The sequence below is a fragment of the Lethenteron reissneri genome, chromosome 30 (genome assembly GCF_015708825.2).
Source record: "Lethenteron reissneri isolate LAM-NWPU_2019-01 chromosome 30, ASM1570882v1, whole genome shotgun sequence".
In the NCBI taxonomy this organism is placed as follows: Eukaryota; Metazoa; Chordata; class Hyperoartia; order Petromyzontiformes; family Petromyzontidae; genus Lethenteron; species Lethenteron reissneri.
In genome coordinates, this window is record NC_083808.1 from 2887132 (window position 1) to 2903673 (window position 16542).

At 51.5% G+C, this 16542-nt stretch overlaps 1 protein-coding gene across 1 annotated transcript in view; it reads left to right on the top strand.

The window, feature by feature from the left end:
- Positions 1-16542, top strand: part of EEA1 (early endosome antigen 1) — a 49069-nt gene that overhangs the window by 21088 nt on the left and 11439 nt on the right. The window contains 20 exon segments of the mRNA XM_061562812.1: positions 1941-2057; positions 3002-3067; positions 3069-3158; positions 3750-3995; positions 4401-4550; positions 5308-5389; positions 5392-5426; positions 6417-6620; positions 7425-7625; positions 8237-8350; positions 8880-9035; positions 9841-9980; positions 11188-11207; positions 11210-11499; positions 11758-11859; positions 12419-12613; positions 13266-13448; positions 14890-15075; positions 15727-15858; positions 16243-16428. Coding sequence (XP_061418796.1) covers positions 1941-2057; positions 3002-3067; positions 3069-3158; positions 3750-3995; positions 4401-4550; positions 5308-5389; positions 5392-5426; positions 6417-6620; positions 7425-7625; positions 8237-8350; positions 8880-9035; positions 9841-9980; positions 11188-11207; positions 11210-11499; positions 11758-11859; positions 12419-12613; positions 13266-13448; positions 14890-15075; positions 15727-15858; positions 16243-16428 — 2895 coding nt within the window.

Sequence of the window (16542 nt, forward strand, 5' to 3'; positions counted from 1 at the left end):
CAACGCCTATGCAATTAAATATGGATTTATAAAGTGTGTGTGAGAGGTGAATGGCTTGTTGCATTGTGAGAAATGGTAACAGCTTGGCGTAGACTTTCATCCAGCAGTGGATAGATGATGATGATGATGATGAAAGTGCATACTGTCCAACCCGACGAATACAAATGGAAGGCTGCCGTTTTTTTTAATCCTTGCGCCACATCCTCATGTTCAAAGCTAATTGTATCACTTAAAACATTAGCTGTGGGAAAAAAAAGTTGCTTTGACAATCGGTATGCGGTGAAAAGCCTAAAAAATCGGAAGCCTGACGCTTAAATGGGGGCAGGGTGTTTGGCAACTGTGAAAGTGTCTCAATGTGACCACGTGGCGAGACACTCTAGGGTCGTGATCAATTTATCGCAAGAAGATATTTTGCTTGGCTTGTCATGAAAGCTTAAGGCCTCAATATTTTGTGAATGGGACTTAATGTTTCGTGGAAAATTGACCTCTCTCTATGTTGTCAGTTTGGCCATGCCGTGGTAACATGAGAGGAAACTCTCCTTCCGCCACGGCACTAAAATGGGCTGTATGTGCGCGCGGCTGGAAGTGTGCTTTCTAACCAGAGTTGACGTAGCATTCGTGATTACTGCCATCATTATTCATGTATTAACCCCATCAATTGCTGCGGCTATGCTATTAGCGTTACCTTTGTGTTGCATTAACTTACGTCATGATTGTTTTAATATTCTTGTGCAGACAGGGGCGGCCGGAAGTCATGTTTTTTTTCCCCCATTGAGAAGCCCATTGCATGTGTTTTATAACACAAAAGTTGCACATTACTATAAGAATAAGGAATGTAATGATCAGCCCCTAGGTTATTCTTAATGACTTTCCACAAATCTGGATTACGATTTGATTCACGGATCGATTGTTTTCTAAACTTCGTGGTGAGTAGCGCCTCTCGTGGTAGCAGTGGGTCACCCAAAATGGTTGCGTACAACACGCAGATACAGAAAATAATCCATCCTTACGCACATGGTTTTAATCCATGTACCATGCCCTTAATAATCTATTTATTGATCTACCTAATGTTTGTAATTTTTTTCGCGCTGTACATAGCCAACCTCGCTAATCGGACAACAAGCTAACCTCAGAAAACAGTTCGAATTCAATTAGTTTTCAAGCGATTAAATATGAGCATCAATCTCTGTACATGCTGATCAAGCTTCTGTTAACACTCTACGACCAGCCTTTCTTGGCTTGGCTTAAGGTGCGCGTGCATCTTCATGTTCAGTGTGTGCCGTGCCATCGCTGTGTCTCTCCACTCATCCCCATTGTTGTCGTCTTTTCTCACTCACGCTGCTCCGAGGATGAGTGTGCTTTGGAGGTACTCATCGCAGCTTCCGTTCAGCGACCAGTTCCAACATTAATTGATTGCTGCCCTGACAAATGCTGCCCCCGAATGAGCGATGTTAGTTCAGCTGTCGCCTTCACAGTGAGTTGTTGCGGCCAATATTGTTTTTTTTAAATGACGGGCCCGCGTTGGAAGTTTTATCCAAAGTTGGTGCATATCAGCGCAGTCGTCATCAGTTTTGTCGCTGTTGTGCCAGCCAACTGTTGAAGAGTAGCTTATTAATGAGATCTAAGAGAACACTAGTTGTACAACTCACCTAATGTTTGTAAAAAAAAAGATTGACTGGTATAATTATATAATCATGTCGATTACTAATTTCTTAAATAATTTATTAAGTGTTTCTCAAGGCAATAACAAAATGTGATTTACATTCGCATTAACTTCAAAATTGTGTAATTACTATTTCCATTACCCGAGCGTCGACTGTTTTATTATCCTCGGGCTTCCACCAGTCGTAGCGGCACTGTTTGCTTGCCCCGTGAGTGCCGCTGCGTGTGAAACTTAAACGCAGACGACTCTTTCTGCCGTGCCGGTGCTGCCGTGAAAGGACACCATAAAGAAGCTGAAGGAGGAGCTCAAGAAGGCCCCCAAGGAGGTGGCAGCCCTCTCGGAGAAACTCAAGCAGCTGGGCTCCACCAGCGAGGAGACAAAGAGGCAGCGCCAGGTCAGGGCCACTGATCGCTCCGCGCGCGGGAACATTCACGCAGGGGATCTTGTCACTCCACCAAGCAAGCGCCTTATGCCAAAGGTTCTTGAACTGGCAGACCCTGGGACAGAAGCGGCCCACGAAGGCTCCTGGAATGGCTCTCCGAGCCTTGGCCCTCCAGGAGATAGTGGCTCCCCGAAACATAAAGAGATGCGGATCGGTGAGATGTCACGTGGCCTGCCAGCATGCGCTAGAAATACGCGTTGAGAGTATTCGGCTGCTGTACATAACCACGTGATAAGCCACTTCGTTGGGCTATCATTTGTGGCCAGGTCGTTTCTGAAAAAGAGCTCTATAGCTCAGTGGGCCTTACCTGGTGGAAAAAAATTGACTATAGTTTTATTGACTTATGTTGTCACCCGCCAGAAAATAAGTTTAATAGAGCATCTTTATAGCTTGATTTCAACGGCCACATCTAACCAGCACATTGCTCTGCTGCCGAGAACAAAGTCAAGTAGGAAGTGACTTTGTGTTGCAATACAAGATGAGATGTGCCACGACCATATCACCCTGAATGTGCCCGATCCCATCAAATGTCGTAAGCTAAGCATGGTCGAACCTGGTAAGCAGTCGGATGGGAGATTACCCGGGAATACCCATTCTCGGAGCTTTTTCTCGCGTCGAGGATGTGACGCCTGGGTGGCACATGCTTGCGGGATGGAGAAGGGCCGGTTGTCGAGACAGCCATTGGGATAGTCTCCACGAGTACGGCGACCGAGGGGAAGACCTGAGACCAGATGGTGCTATCGTACGGCACACCTTGCAGGCCACGTGTCTGCTGTGTAGCAGCTGCAGGATCTGGCAGGGATGGATACGCATCGACGGCCTTTGGCCACGATGACATCTTTGGTCTGGATCGTATTCTCCGCCGGCGCGTTACGCGAGGTTCGCCTTTTCCCCAGGCCCTAGAGCTGGAGCTGGTCGGGAAGCGTGCCGAGTGCGAGCGGCTGTCGGAGCAGCTGCAGGCAGGCGAGCCACGGCCAGGCCGGCCTGAGCGGGACCCTGGAGGAGCGGCGCACTCAGCTCGAGAAGCTGCACTCGGAGCTCAACGCTCTGCAGGTGCGGGCCTCGGTTTCATTGGCTCTGCGAGCGAGAGAGCCTCGTGGGGGGGGGGGGGGGAGTCAGAAGGGGGGTCGGTCTGATCGTCATGGGCAGTGCAGCTGAAAAGTATCCCTCACATCGTGCGAACTTCCTGCATGTTGCTCCATTAAAATGTTCGGAAGTTTGTGAAGCTGTATCTGTATGCAGAGGGGAGCTGTGGAATGAAGAGCGTGTGTACTGCACTGGCCCACAGCAGCCTACAGGCTTCGGCAGTGCAGCTCCTCTCCATTGGCAAGCGTTTAAAACCCACACGTGGTGATGACAGCAGCGGTGGTGCCGCTGTGGCGAGATGTTAACTACCTTGCCCGGTATACAGGAGGTCGTGGGTTCGATTGTGACCCTGACGCCTGTTTATTTGGAGTTGGCATGTTCTCCCCGTGGTCATGTGGATTTTTTTCCGGGGCCTCTGGTTTTTCCTTCATTTAGAAACATGCTTTTAGAGTATTTAGTCGCAATACATTTCCACGTGATAAGCCACTTCGTTGTCGGGCCTTCCCTGGTAAAATAAAAAATAGTTTCCAGTTTAGTTTCAGTCCCGTCGTCCCACAGGCATCACACGGGGAGCTCAAGGCGTCGGTGGCGACGCTGCGGGAGGCCAACGCTGGGCTGCAGGGGGCGCGCGGCACGCTGGAGGCCACGCTGGCGGAGCGCGACGGCGAGCTCGGGCGCCTGCGCGCCGAGCTGGCCGAGGCCGAGGCGCAGAGCCAGCGTCTGGGCCTGGAGCTGAAGCAGACGCGGCAGAGCAAGGAGGAGAAGGAGCAGCAGAACGCCCAGCAGCAGGGAGAGATGAGCCAGGTAAGAGCTGGCAGGTGTGCATCATCATTAGCATCGTCATCAGCATCATTCTCGAAATTGAAAACTCAGTTCTTTAGAACTGCTTTTTGTGTGTAGTTGTTTGTTCTTCCCCCGGTGCGAAAGAATTTCAATATACATAAATAACATCAGCATCGTCGTCGTGATGTCCGACGTTTCGCCGCACGTGCTGGGAGCTTCGGTAACTAACGGCGGTCCGCGAAGTCGATGCTCTTACAGCTCGCCGATGTGTTTTTGGGTTGCTTTCACGCGTCGTTTGGCACGCCCGGTAGTTTTATTCTCCACGTACTGCGAGGGGGGTTACAACCCAGAAAACGCACACCGGGAGAGCTGTAACGGTGGCGACCGCCGCCCTCGCCAATCGCTTCACCGCGGGGTTGTGTGCAGCTGCATGCACGGCTGCTGGAGACGGAGCGGCAGCTGGGCGAGGTGCAGGGCGTGCTCAAGGAGCAGCGGCAGGCCTCGGGCGAGCGCGTGATGGAACGGGAGCAGCAGCTCTCCGACCTCACCCTGCAACTGTCGCTCATGGAGGAACAGGTTTGTTATGCCCGGGTATCCCCTTCATCGCTCGATGTTGGATGAATTATCGCGTTTAGCCTTTTTTACCCCCACCCCACACCTATTTGTGGTTTAATCCCTGAGAGCTGCCTGGTCACCGCTGAATCACATACTTTTAAAAGTCACCCAACCAATGCCAACTCTACCCCCCCCCCTTCTTATATGATGCTGTCAGTGTACCCTGTACTCTATGCTTCTTTGAATACACCTTTTCGCCTGCTGAGCTGGACATATGTCCCGCTGTTCCCAGCTGGGCGGAATGCATTTGAATGAAAAAAAACAACGGTGGGTGATGCTGCCCACAATTGTAACATATGGCGTCATGGTGCCTTTTTAGACGAGGGTTTGTGTGGCGATAGGCGGCGCGCTGGAAGTTGACATCGTTATTATTGTTGTACGTGTCTGCGTGCGTGTGTGTGGGGAGCGGTCGTCGAGCGGTTAGCACTACGCTACGCTACGAACCGGATGACCCGAGTTTGATTCCCGCTCATGGCCAACACCAGTGACGATTATCTGCACCGGTCCTGGGCCTCAAATGAGTACCTGGTGCTGTGTGTAAAAACATCGCCATTGGGGAGACGAAAGGCGTCCGGCCGTGTTGTTGGCCACCCACCCCCTCGTGTGCCGTGCCGGCCTTCATAGGTGCTCGCTGACAGCACTTGCCCCAACGGTCTAATAAGGCTATACGTGTGATCTTTGTCTTTGTGCGCGTGTACGTGTATGCGCGCGTGTGCAGCTACAGCAGAGCATGGCGTCCGTGGCCGAGGTGCAGAGCCAGCTGGACAAATCGCACAAACAGAGCCAGGAGCTCCAGGCCGCAACCAGACCAGCACGGCGAAGCTGCGGGAGGCACAGGTGACATAAAATAATAAATAAACACACGAGCGTCCGCTCCAAAAATAACAGCAATTTCTATGTATATACAGCGCGTGCATGCAAGGTTCATGTGGAAGATACTTTACGCGAGTGTTCTTCGTTGCAAGGCCCGCGGGCCACTAGCGGCCCCTGGTGGCCTTTAGTGCGGCCCCTGACGTGCGGCCCCTGACGTGCGGCCCCCGACGATACATAAATCTGGAAGGCCACCCCCCCATCGCGCTGTCAAAAACCCAATGGTTTCACATGTGTGGCGGCCCTCGCGCTGATGATGTCTTAATGGCGAAAGTGTCCCACCCTCTCTGAAAATGAGTGATGAACACTGCTCAACACAAATGTACAAACTACATCCGGGTAGAATAGTGGGGTAGTGGGGGGCAGCGGGTCGGGAGAGAGGAGGAGAGAAGAGAGCAACATCGTGTAATAGCAACCGTCGCCCAACACTAATCAACAACGACAACGACGACGACGAGCGAGCGCCGGTGATAGCTGTGGCAGCCAGGGCAGCACCACAAGTCCTAGGGAATCCACCCAGGGGGCGCTGGGACCCCATTCACCAACAAGTTGAATGCAGCTCGGCAGTGTTTGATTGACAAGCCTCTCTCAGCTGATGACAACCCGAAAGCTCTAAACCATTCCAGAATTTACTTAGATCAATGCTGTTGGATAATATTAGTGTTCAAGGCCTTAAGGGTGATTTCACGAAAAAAAAATTATTTTTGACGAAAATATGTTTATTATTATTATTATCCATAAAGCTCCGCAGTGATGCATGTTAAGTTTTTGTTTGATCGTTATTTTATTACTCAAGATCGACCATGATCATGCATAATACATTTCGTGGCTCCCTCCAGCTTGTACGAGGTTATACAACCCAAAGAATTCAAACCGGCATGTGCCGAGCAATGCCATAGCGTAGTGTAAGCACGGCATCAACTCCTCCCCCCCCCCCCGCCCCTACTTGCATGGCAGAGCGACCTGGAGCAGGTGCTCCGGCAGATTGGGGACAAGGACCAGAAGACCCAGAACCTGGAGGCGCTGCTGCAGAAGTCCCGCGACACCGTGGGACACCTGGAGGCCGAGCGGGACGAACTCTTCGGGAAGATCCAGGCGGGCGAGGGTGCCGGCGAGGCAATCAGCCAACTGCAGGAGAAGAACAGCGGTCTGCAGGAGCAGGTGACGGTTCCCCGGGGGAATGGCGGAAAGATGGTTGGGGGTGGGGGTTAGAGTTAACGGTTAGGTAGAAGGGTGCATATGGATGGTATTCCTAAGGCGGCCTGGTCGTTGGGAGCTTCCACAATTTGGGGATGCGCTTGGAGAGTCGGTTGCCGAAGAAGCTCCCCAGCGCGTGGAGTGAAACGTCGGACTTCCTAGCCGAACACCGCGCGGTACGACCCGACAACACATCTGAGAGCTGTACAGCACAACCGCAACAACTTCCGCAGTTTTATTGCTCGACTATTGCTTCATATTAATTAAAATTATCCAAAAATAATGTTTATTAACAACCTGACTGACGTTGAAGAGTATTTACAGTGCAGTTGTTTCCATTTTAGCATTAGTCATTGCCGTGCTTTAAAAAATATTAAATGAGGCTTCATCTTCTTGGTTCTTTCGGTAAAGTCACGTAGAAGGGAAGTAATAAAATAATAAAAATAAAACATAATAAAATAATTCTCACGACGTTTCGGCCACAACGCAAGCAGCCATCCTCAGGTGTTTTATTTTTATTATTTTATTACTTCCCTTCTACGTGACTTTACCAAAAGAACCAAGAAGATGAATCCCTGCAGTCACGAAAGCTTTAAATCAAAATTTGAGGCTTCATCTCTTTGTATGAAACTAACTGACAAGCCACAGAGTCATCTTGTCCGATTGTGTGCCCCCTACTCGCCCAAAACCTCGTGACACTTTGTTGTTGTTGTCGTTGTCGCTGATCCTCGCTGCTCCTCGCCGCGCGTGTTGGTTTACCGCCTGCAGCTGTCGCAGCTGACGGAGCGGCTGGCCCACCAGACGGAGAGCCACCGGCAGGCGCAGGAGGACCTGCACAAGAAGGTGCAGGAGCTCAAGACGCAGCTGAGCGCCGCGCAGGATCGCTGCGCCACGCTGGAGGCGGCGACGTCCGAGCTGAACTCGCAGCTCGCGGACGTGCGGGAGAAAGCCGCGCAGCTCGACTCTCAGGCACGCGGTGGCACGTCCCTGTCCCATGCCTGCCACGTGGGCTTGAACCACACCTGATTCCACTGCTTCCTTTACACCAAGGCTTGGGAACCGATGTCCCACGCGGCCCATAAGGCCCCCTGCGGCTTCATTTCATAAGGCCCATGGCCGCGCGAGGTCAAACAATTAAATAAAAAGGGCTTACGCGTCACTTGCATTCATCATTGCCAGCATATTAGCAGCACGAATAAGGTACTGCAGGGGAATAGATTTGACCTGGCCACACTGTGTATGTATTTTAGTGCACTCGGTCAATTCCATTGGGGTATAACACTGAAAGCTCCACACAGATGGGACAGGAACCCACTTGCTGTACTGTCATTTCCCGCGCACACCGCAGACCCAGCAGGTTTGGGATCTTCACAAATATATGTGATCCAGCAACCCTTACTCTCAAAGCCCTGGATTATTGGTGCGTAAAACGTCGATCAAAACCCAGGGTTACGACACGCTGCTCACAGGAGCCGCGGACTGGACTTTCAACGCGTGGCATCGTGAACCCCTCTTTGCTGGTAAACGGTGCGAGCGCTGCGCACATGCCCGTGTGATCACCTTGGCTCTCGCTCCTTCAGGTGAAAGCCAAGTCGGAGTTGCTTCTGGCAGCCGAAGCGGCTAAAGCGGCCCTGAGGGCAGATCTGCAGAACCACACGGAGCAGTCGCAGAATGCCCTGCAGGACAAGCAGCAGGTGAGAGTTGAATGTTAACCTCCTCAGACTCAATGTGAATTTGTGTGTGTGTGCACACACGTAGTGGTTAGCACATTGTGCTATGAACCCGGTGGCACGAGTTCGATTCCCAGCCTCAAATGAGTAACACGGCGCTTCGCGTAAACATCAGCGCTGGGGAGACTACGGTTGCTGGGAATTGGGCTGGCCACACCATGCTCTCCTCGCGTGCCATGCTGCTCTTAATAGGTGCCTGCTAATGGCATTTGCCACAAATGTCTATGAGGCCTAGGTTCTGTTCCCAGCCACGCACATTAGCTGAGTTCTGCTTAAATCTGCTAAATCATTACGTGAAAGAACCTGGTTTATACACCGGTGTCTCAAACACAAATTGGAACCCAGGAAACTCATCGGTGCCGGCTCAGCATCCTGACTCCTGAGCCAGCCAACTGTAGGAAACAGGGCAACCTCCGTGTCCGAGGTATATTCCGTTTCTTCCCTTCACGCTAACCGCCCCCCCCCACCTCCTCCCTCCTCGTGTGCCGGGCAGGAGCTGAAGCAGTCGCTGTCGCAGATGGAGCAGCTCCGTGCAGAGCTGGCTGCGCGGGCCGAGAGCTGCTCGCAGCTGGAGGGCAGCCTCAAGAAGCAGCGGGAGAAGCTGCTTGTGGCTGAGCAGCAGACGGAGGAGCAGCAGGCGCGAGCCAAGGTCTCGTTGGTTCCCCTGCTTCACCGCGTCGTCCCAACTCTTTCGTTCATGTACAGCCTCTTCTCCTGTAACGCGTGGTTAAAATTCCGCGAGTTGGATATAACGAGATGAATGTATGAGGGAACGCATCTTTTTTATAACGCGGCTGCGAATTGGATATATAACGCGATCGAGTGAATGGAACTACGTCGCGTGAGTGGGAATAGGCGGTTGTGCGGGTGCCTCGGCACAGTATCGCACGAGGCGGGATGCAGCTGGATGCTGCTGGATGCTGCTGGATGCTACCCACACGCCTCGGTCTTTGTTCAGCCTGCGTACGCATCTCACGTGTTATCGCGGCCTGTGCTTTGCCCTACGCTATACATTATAACGCGACTTTTCCATAACGCGGTGTTCTTCAGGAACGCAATTACCGCGTTATAGGAGTACAGACACTGTCTGTACTTTATTTCAAGCCAGGTGAGAGCCCAGTGCCTTTGACCAAATCGTGCAGAATGCTCCCGATCTCATCAGATCTGAGAAGCTAAATAGACTTGAGCCTACTTTTAGCGCTTGAATGGACGACCGCCACGCACAGCAGGTCTCGTAGGCTGCGGGACTAAGTTGTGGGCAGCAGAGGGCAACGCAGGAAAACCCATTGTTGTATTGTGCTTCTATGCTCCTACGTCTATGTTTTCTACCTTCATCAACCAGCACCGACGAGCGTGGCGATTACGTTCAATTAACCTACCCCGCCCACGACCAACGTTCCTTGAGGAGACCCTCATCCAGCAGCGAACGGGGCCTGTGTCCATGTGCCATGCAGAAGCTGGAGGGGGAACTGACGCAGGAGAAGCGCATGATGGAGAAGGCCCGGCAGGAGCTGGGCGAATCCAACAAGCAGCGGCAAGAGTTGGACGCTCGAACACAGGAACTGGGACAGCAGCTGGAGTTTGAGAAGGAGAGGTCAGTTTCGATTTAAAGCTTTCGTGACTGCAGGGATTCATCTTCCTGGTTCTTTCGGTAAAGTCACGTAGAAGGGAAGTAATAAAATAATAACATTAAAACATAATAAAATAATTCTCACGACGTTTCGGCCACAACGCAAGCAGCCGTCCTCAGGTGAAGAAACAGGTCTGTCGAGAAGATACCATCTCGACAGACCTGTTTCTTCACCTGAGGACGAGAAGATACCATCTCGACAGACCTGTTTCTTCACCTGAGGACGGCTGCTTGCGTTGTGGCCGAAACGTCGTGAGAATTATTTTATTTTATTACTTCCCTTCTACGTGACTTTACCGAAAGAACCAAGAAGAAGAGAGGTCAGTTGCGCACCACTTTTCCCACTGCGTGTAGTTTGCGTTTTTGACATCGCCGCGAGGAACACTCGCCTTGCCTTTTTTAAGCAATGAGTGGTCGGTTTGTGAAGAGGAGCAGCCGGCGTCGCCGAGTGATTGGAGCCCGCCTGCTGTAGAGCCAGTTTGTGCGTCTCATGTTGTATAAGCCCGGAAGGTAAAAAAAAAAAAAATCCTATTTTTGCATAGTTTGTATTTTTTTAAATTAGATTTTTGTTGTTGTGATGTGCAGAATCCTCCAAGCATGCTATCTGGCCTGAAGCAAATCCAGCCCAATGTTCTGAATTCCATATTCTGTGGGCCTTTCGGTAAAGTCACGTGGATAGGTTGAAAGAAAAGAACAAAAAACTACGACGTTTTTGTTATTTTCTTTCAATATCAAGATAAATAGTTTCTTTCGTGGTTTTACCTGTCTCCCTTATGAGGTAGATTTGTTATATCAATATTTTGTCATCTAGTCAAGTAGAGTATTGATTTCATGAGTTATATTATTGACGAATCGTTGTTATGTGTGGGTACAGCGGTGTTGGATGCCCTCCTCCAGCAGCCGATTGACAAAATATGTCGTAGTGTACTTACATATGTCCCTACGTACACTAAGAGGGTTTTCATGGATTAATTTTGTTTCCTTGAGTCCGACAACCAAGGCGAAGACCTGATCACCTAGATAGCGTGGGGACTAGGACAGGTCTGGGGAGGCCGTTTGTCTACCGTGCAGCAGCCCTCGGCAAGTGGAAGGGGGTCGACGGCGTCGGTGAGCTGAGTGGCGGTATCGACCGCTCGGGCCACGATGACATCTGTCCGTTGTTCCCTTCAAGCCTCGCCCGGTCCAAGGCTGAGCTGGGCAAAAGAGCGAGGAGCTGGCATCTGCGGCGGCGCGGAGAGAGGAGGAGCTGCGCGGGGAGCACGAGCGACTGAAGGGCGCCGCCGAGAGGCAGCGAGCGGAGGCGGAGGGACGCGCCGCCGCGTTGGAGTCGCAGCTCGGCGAGGTTCGGTCGGAGCGAGATTCCCTCGCTCGGGAGCTCTCCGAGGGCAAGCGGCAGCTGGAGGAGCTGAGCGCCGGCGTCACGGACGCGCAGTCGCAGCTGGGAGCCGAGAGGGAGGCTCGCAAGATCGGCGTCGCCGAGACGGTGAGCACGTCCGTGTCACGAGCGTCCCTTTAAGTGTGCACGCCCCGGAGTCGGCGTTAATCTGCACCAAAGTGCGGTTAATCTGTACGCGGTATCTCTGATTATCATGGTTGGCTACGTACGGTGCGAGAGAGGTTCAACATACGCACGTACGTAGATCCGTCCGTATGTGTTCTAACAGGACCAAACAAGAAATATGCCGCATTGTAACGATATTTATGTATTGACGCCTTAACACAATTGTGTTTGTGGAATCAGAAAAAGAAGCACAAGGCAGCGATGAAGGAGGTCCAGGCGCAGCTGGAGAAGGCGAAGAAGGAGCATGAACAGCTGCTCGGCACTCTCACGCAGACGGAGGCGGTAGGTTTCTGCATCTTAATCATCATCGCGATAGTGGTTAGATCATGGCTGATGATGAAGACTATCAGCGATAATGTTTGGCGGCCAGAGAACAATTTCTGGTTGTGATCCAGTACGTTAAAAGGCCAGATGAGACGAAAGAAATCCTTCACTTTCCGAGAAATAATTTCATTTATTGTTTATCCTCTTGGGTTTTGTTGAGAGTCATTAGGTCTTGAACACAGAGAGTGCGCTTTGCTAATAACACCGATTTGAAATCGCTATTCAGTCTGCAAGAATCAATCGCGTGAACTCTGGAGAATCTCGTTGGTAATTTTACAGTAATTTGAAGCCACTCTCCCACATGATACACTGCACACTTGCGTGATAAACTGTACGCCGCTATAATGGGGGCCTTGCATGTACGTTCCCGTCTCAAGTGGTGTCTCTGGCACCCCTGTGAACTTTGGCCGACGGGTGTTCTCCTCCGGTCAGGCGGCGGTTAGCGTTTGTTGGTGTCAGGCGCGGCGCAGAATGTTTCAACTCTCGCTTTTTCGCCCCTCGCCGTGAACGCGCCCAGACGGCGCAGTCGCTGCGCGATCAGGCGGCGGGTACTGCGGCTGAGCTGGCGTCGCTGAAGCAGACCGTGGGGCAAAAGGAGGCGGAGGCAAAGCAACTCCGCGGCAAGGTAGCCGAGTCGGAGAAATCGGCCAAGCAGCAACGGAAGGACCACGAGGGGCAGCTGTCCAAAGCCGCAGCCGAACTTGCGGCTCAGGTGGGTGTGACATAACTTGTGGCGTCACGGTGGCGAGACGTTAACTACCTCGCCTGCTATACAGGAGGTCGGGGGTTCGATTCCGACCCTGACGCCTGTTTATATGGAGTTTGCGTGTTCTCCCCGTGGTCGCGTGGATTTTTCTCCGGGTTCTCCGGTTTTTCCCTCCACATTTAGAAATATGCTTTTAGAGTATTTGGCTGCTTTAATTTTCTACATGATAAGTCACTGCGTTGAGCGATCGTTTGTGGCCTTATATAGAGCAATATATAGCTCGTTGTGCCTTACCTCGTAGAATAAAAATAGTTTAGTTTTAGGTATGAGCCATCTGGGAAACAAACTGAAATACACATTTTTGTAGCCCTGTTAATTTCATTTCATGTCATTCATTCACCATTTATAACCCTTAATCAATCCACTGCTGGATGAAGGTTTCACCACGCTATGTCAGCCGTGGGGGTTGTCTGACCACGCTTCGGGGTTGGTGTTAAGGTGTTCTAAGCAGTATGCAGTCTCCCCTCCAAACGATTCTCCATGCCAGTAGGCAGGCTTACCCCGCTGCGCTTCCGAGATCTGCCCCGGTCGGGGCGATTTGGTCATGGGAATTGTATCGCTCGACCCGTCCCATTCGTGCCGTCCGACCGCGCTGCAGACGGAGGACCTGCAGCTCTTGCAGCAGGAAACGAAGGCCACCAACGAGCACCTGGCCCGGGAGAGAGGCCACGTGGAGGACCTGCAGGGCCGGCTCCAGGCGGCACAGGCCGAGAGCACCCGCCTGCAGGAGGACCTCTTCGGCAAGGAGTCGGAGGTCTCCGCCACCTATCAGGACCTCAAGGTAAGGCCACGGGTGTTACCCCGCCAACCTCGACAGAAGTTGCCGTTTTAACGCGAGTATCGCCCGCCACTGCGCCCGTTTGTATGGAGAGGTTGCGGTTTTAACATGGTGCAGGAGGCGGCCATGTATGTGGATAATCACGGGAAGGTGTTTACCCTTTCAACTGGTACAAAAACTGACACCTTTATACAAGGCATCATGTTTGCAATAAGCACAACACAAGCAGTCAAAATGCAAACAAAAAGAAACAACTTCTTCTTGGTTCTTTCGGTAAAGTCACGTAGAAGGGAAATAATAAAATAATAAAAATTTAACATAATAAAATAATTCTCACGACTCTGATAATGATAATGATATGCACTGCCCTTCAAGTTGATTGGTCCACACCCGAGACAGCGTCATCTGGTCCAACACCAATGGAGACTAGGCTCTAAGAAAAGCTATCTCGGGCGTGGACCAATCAACTTCAAGGGCAGTGCATATCATTATCAGAGTTGTTTCTTTTTGTTTGCATTTTGACTGCTTGTGTTGTGGTTATTGCAAACATGATGCCTTGTATAAAGGTGTCAGTTTTTGTACCAGTTGAAAGGGTAAAACCTATTACTATATTTTGCCACTGGTAAAGGAGGTCTCATAGTGTAAAATCTACGAGGTCAAATTTAGGAAGTCGCTGACTTCCTGGGTTTTCCTGAAGATGCTTGACATAGATTCAAGCGATAAACGTTGTATCTAATTGCCAATTTGGTTTATAAATTTGTTCTTCAGCTTAGCGGTGAGTGGAAACAATAATGACTGGCTCATTAAACACCTAGCACACATGAACATTGGAATAGTTTTTTTCTATGTAGGGTGTTGGAGGGTTTTTCGGCAGAAATATGGCCAGATCATTTCGTGGCCTAATCCTAAATTCAATATGTGAATAATCTCTTATAATTTAGGTGTTTGCCTAAGCTCTGTGCATTATTATACTCGCTGTCTGGCAAGAGCTTAAAGCTCGTTATATCACTGTGATGTCACCTCCATGCTTTTTACCTCCCAATATAATAATATCAGTAGGGCCCAGCCACAGACCACTTGAACCAAACGTCACAGCGTTGTTCTCCTCCATAATAAAGCTGAACACCTGTGCTGGACATGCAGATTATGTAGGTACATATCCACAGGATAAACATAAAGTGTCTTGTTGATATGCCGCTCAAAAACCCATCATCGCACGTTGTAACTGCCATCTCACAGCAGGTGGCAGCAGAGCTCCTATGCTGTGCATTTGTCACAGAAACGTGCACGTGCAACAGAAGCGTCACACCCATTTCCTGCTCCGCTCGTGCAGAATTCCGCGTTGCTCATCGGTTCCTGATGCGTGTGAGCGCTGCCTTGTTAATTATTTGTCATCCGTCCTTCCCTTGGTGGGGTGTCGGGGGCGCGGGGGGGGGGCACTCAGGCGGTGGAGAAGAAGCTGTCGGAGGCGCAGGAGGAGCTGTCGTCATCGCGCAACGAGCTGAGCGGTCTGCAGCAGCGTGTCGTCGAGCTCGAGCAGGAGAAGGCGGGGCTGGCGGCGCGAGCGGCCTCTCAGGCCCAGGAGCTGGAGGTCAAAGTTCAGGCCGCTCAGCAGCTCGAGAGCAGCAAGGTCAGGGCCGGCGCTCGGTGCTGTCCGACTGCTCTGCGTGGTTTTTTTTGTGTGCGCGTGTGTGTGTGTGCTGTACTGTATCGTGCACCAATCACACAGTGTATTGTAGGCACCGCAATCAGTGTTGATAAGTTGCGTCTGTCGCCGTAAGAGTCGGCGTCGTGACATCGCAGCAGGCGCGGTTTTCCGTCGATCTTGTCTGTTATTGGAATTGCCTGCGGACGTGAGGCCACAATATTATCTAAAATCTAACCTGAATCGAATTCCGTTGGAACGTTGTTTTGCAACTTTACAAGCTTCACCAAACTCTTTGTTGACGGACGTTGATGGTGAGCATGGCCTTCTCATCCCCACGTAGAGCCTGGATGATTTGTCGGTTAGTAAAATTATAATCGGCTACTTGTTTGGTGGTCGATAACTCGGGCCCCTTTCAAATTGATAGCCGCCCCTAAATGTTGCTACATAAAGGTGGGAAACCCCTCTCCAGTTCGATGTCATTACCAAGCCCCGATCTTCAACTTCCGTTTGGCGACACATATGGTAACAGAGGTGGCCATTTTTTTCGCGATTTGGCAAGTAATTGAACCTATAATTATTTATAGCCTAATCGATTACTTTAGTAATGGGATATCCCTGTGCCTGTGCCCACAGGCGCACAAGGAGGAGGAGCTGCAGGCGGAGAAGAAGGCCAAGGCTGCGTTGGAGAAGGCTCGCTCCGCTCTGGAGGAGAATCATGGCAAGCTGAGCGAGGAGCTTAAGTCCAGCAAGGCGCAGTGGGAGAAGGTACGGCTCACCTGACCGGCACACGTTGTCGCTCGCTGGCACTCGGGGAACTTCGGTGTCGAGATGTTAACACCCTCGCCTGGTATGCAGGAGGTCGTAGGTTCGATACTGACGCTGACTGATGCCTGTTGTAAATTTGGAATTTCCGTGTTTTCCCCATGGTCGCGTGCATTTTCTCCGGGTCCTCCGGTTTTCCCCTCCACATTTAGAATCAACGTGCATTTATAGTATTTGGCTGCTATACATTCCCACATGATAAGCCACTTCGTTGAGCTGTCATTTGTGGCCACATCGCTTCCGAAAAAACGAAAATCTTTGTATGCCAGCCACGCGGTACGTGCCCACCAGCTCGTGCTCACGCCTACCTCCGCGCTGTGACCCCAGGAGCTGGCCGGCTTGAACGAGGCCAAGCAGCTGCTGCTGCAGCAGAAGCGGGAGCTGCAGTCCAAGGCAGAGGGGGCGCGTTCACTCATGGAGCAGGAGAAGAAGGACCACCAGGCGACCCGCGACGCGTCCACCCAGCGGAAGCAGGAGCTGCAGCAGGAGGCCGCCGCGCTGCAGCAGAAAGTGGTGAGGGTTCCCCGAGACCGGCTCGGTCGGGAGGGCCTCACGCCCATCGAGACCTATCGCAGTCGGTGAGATGGACTGCCGGTTGGCCCACACTGAGAGGTGTAGTTTCGTTGG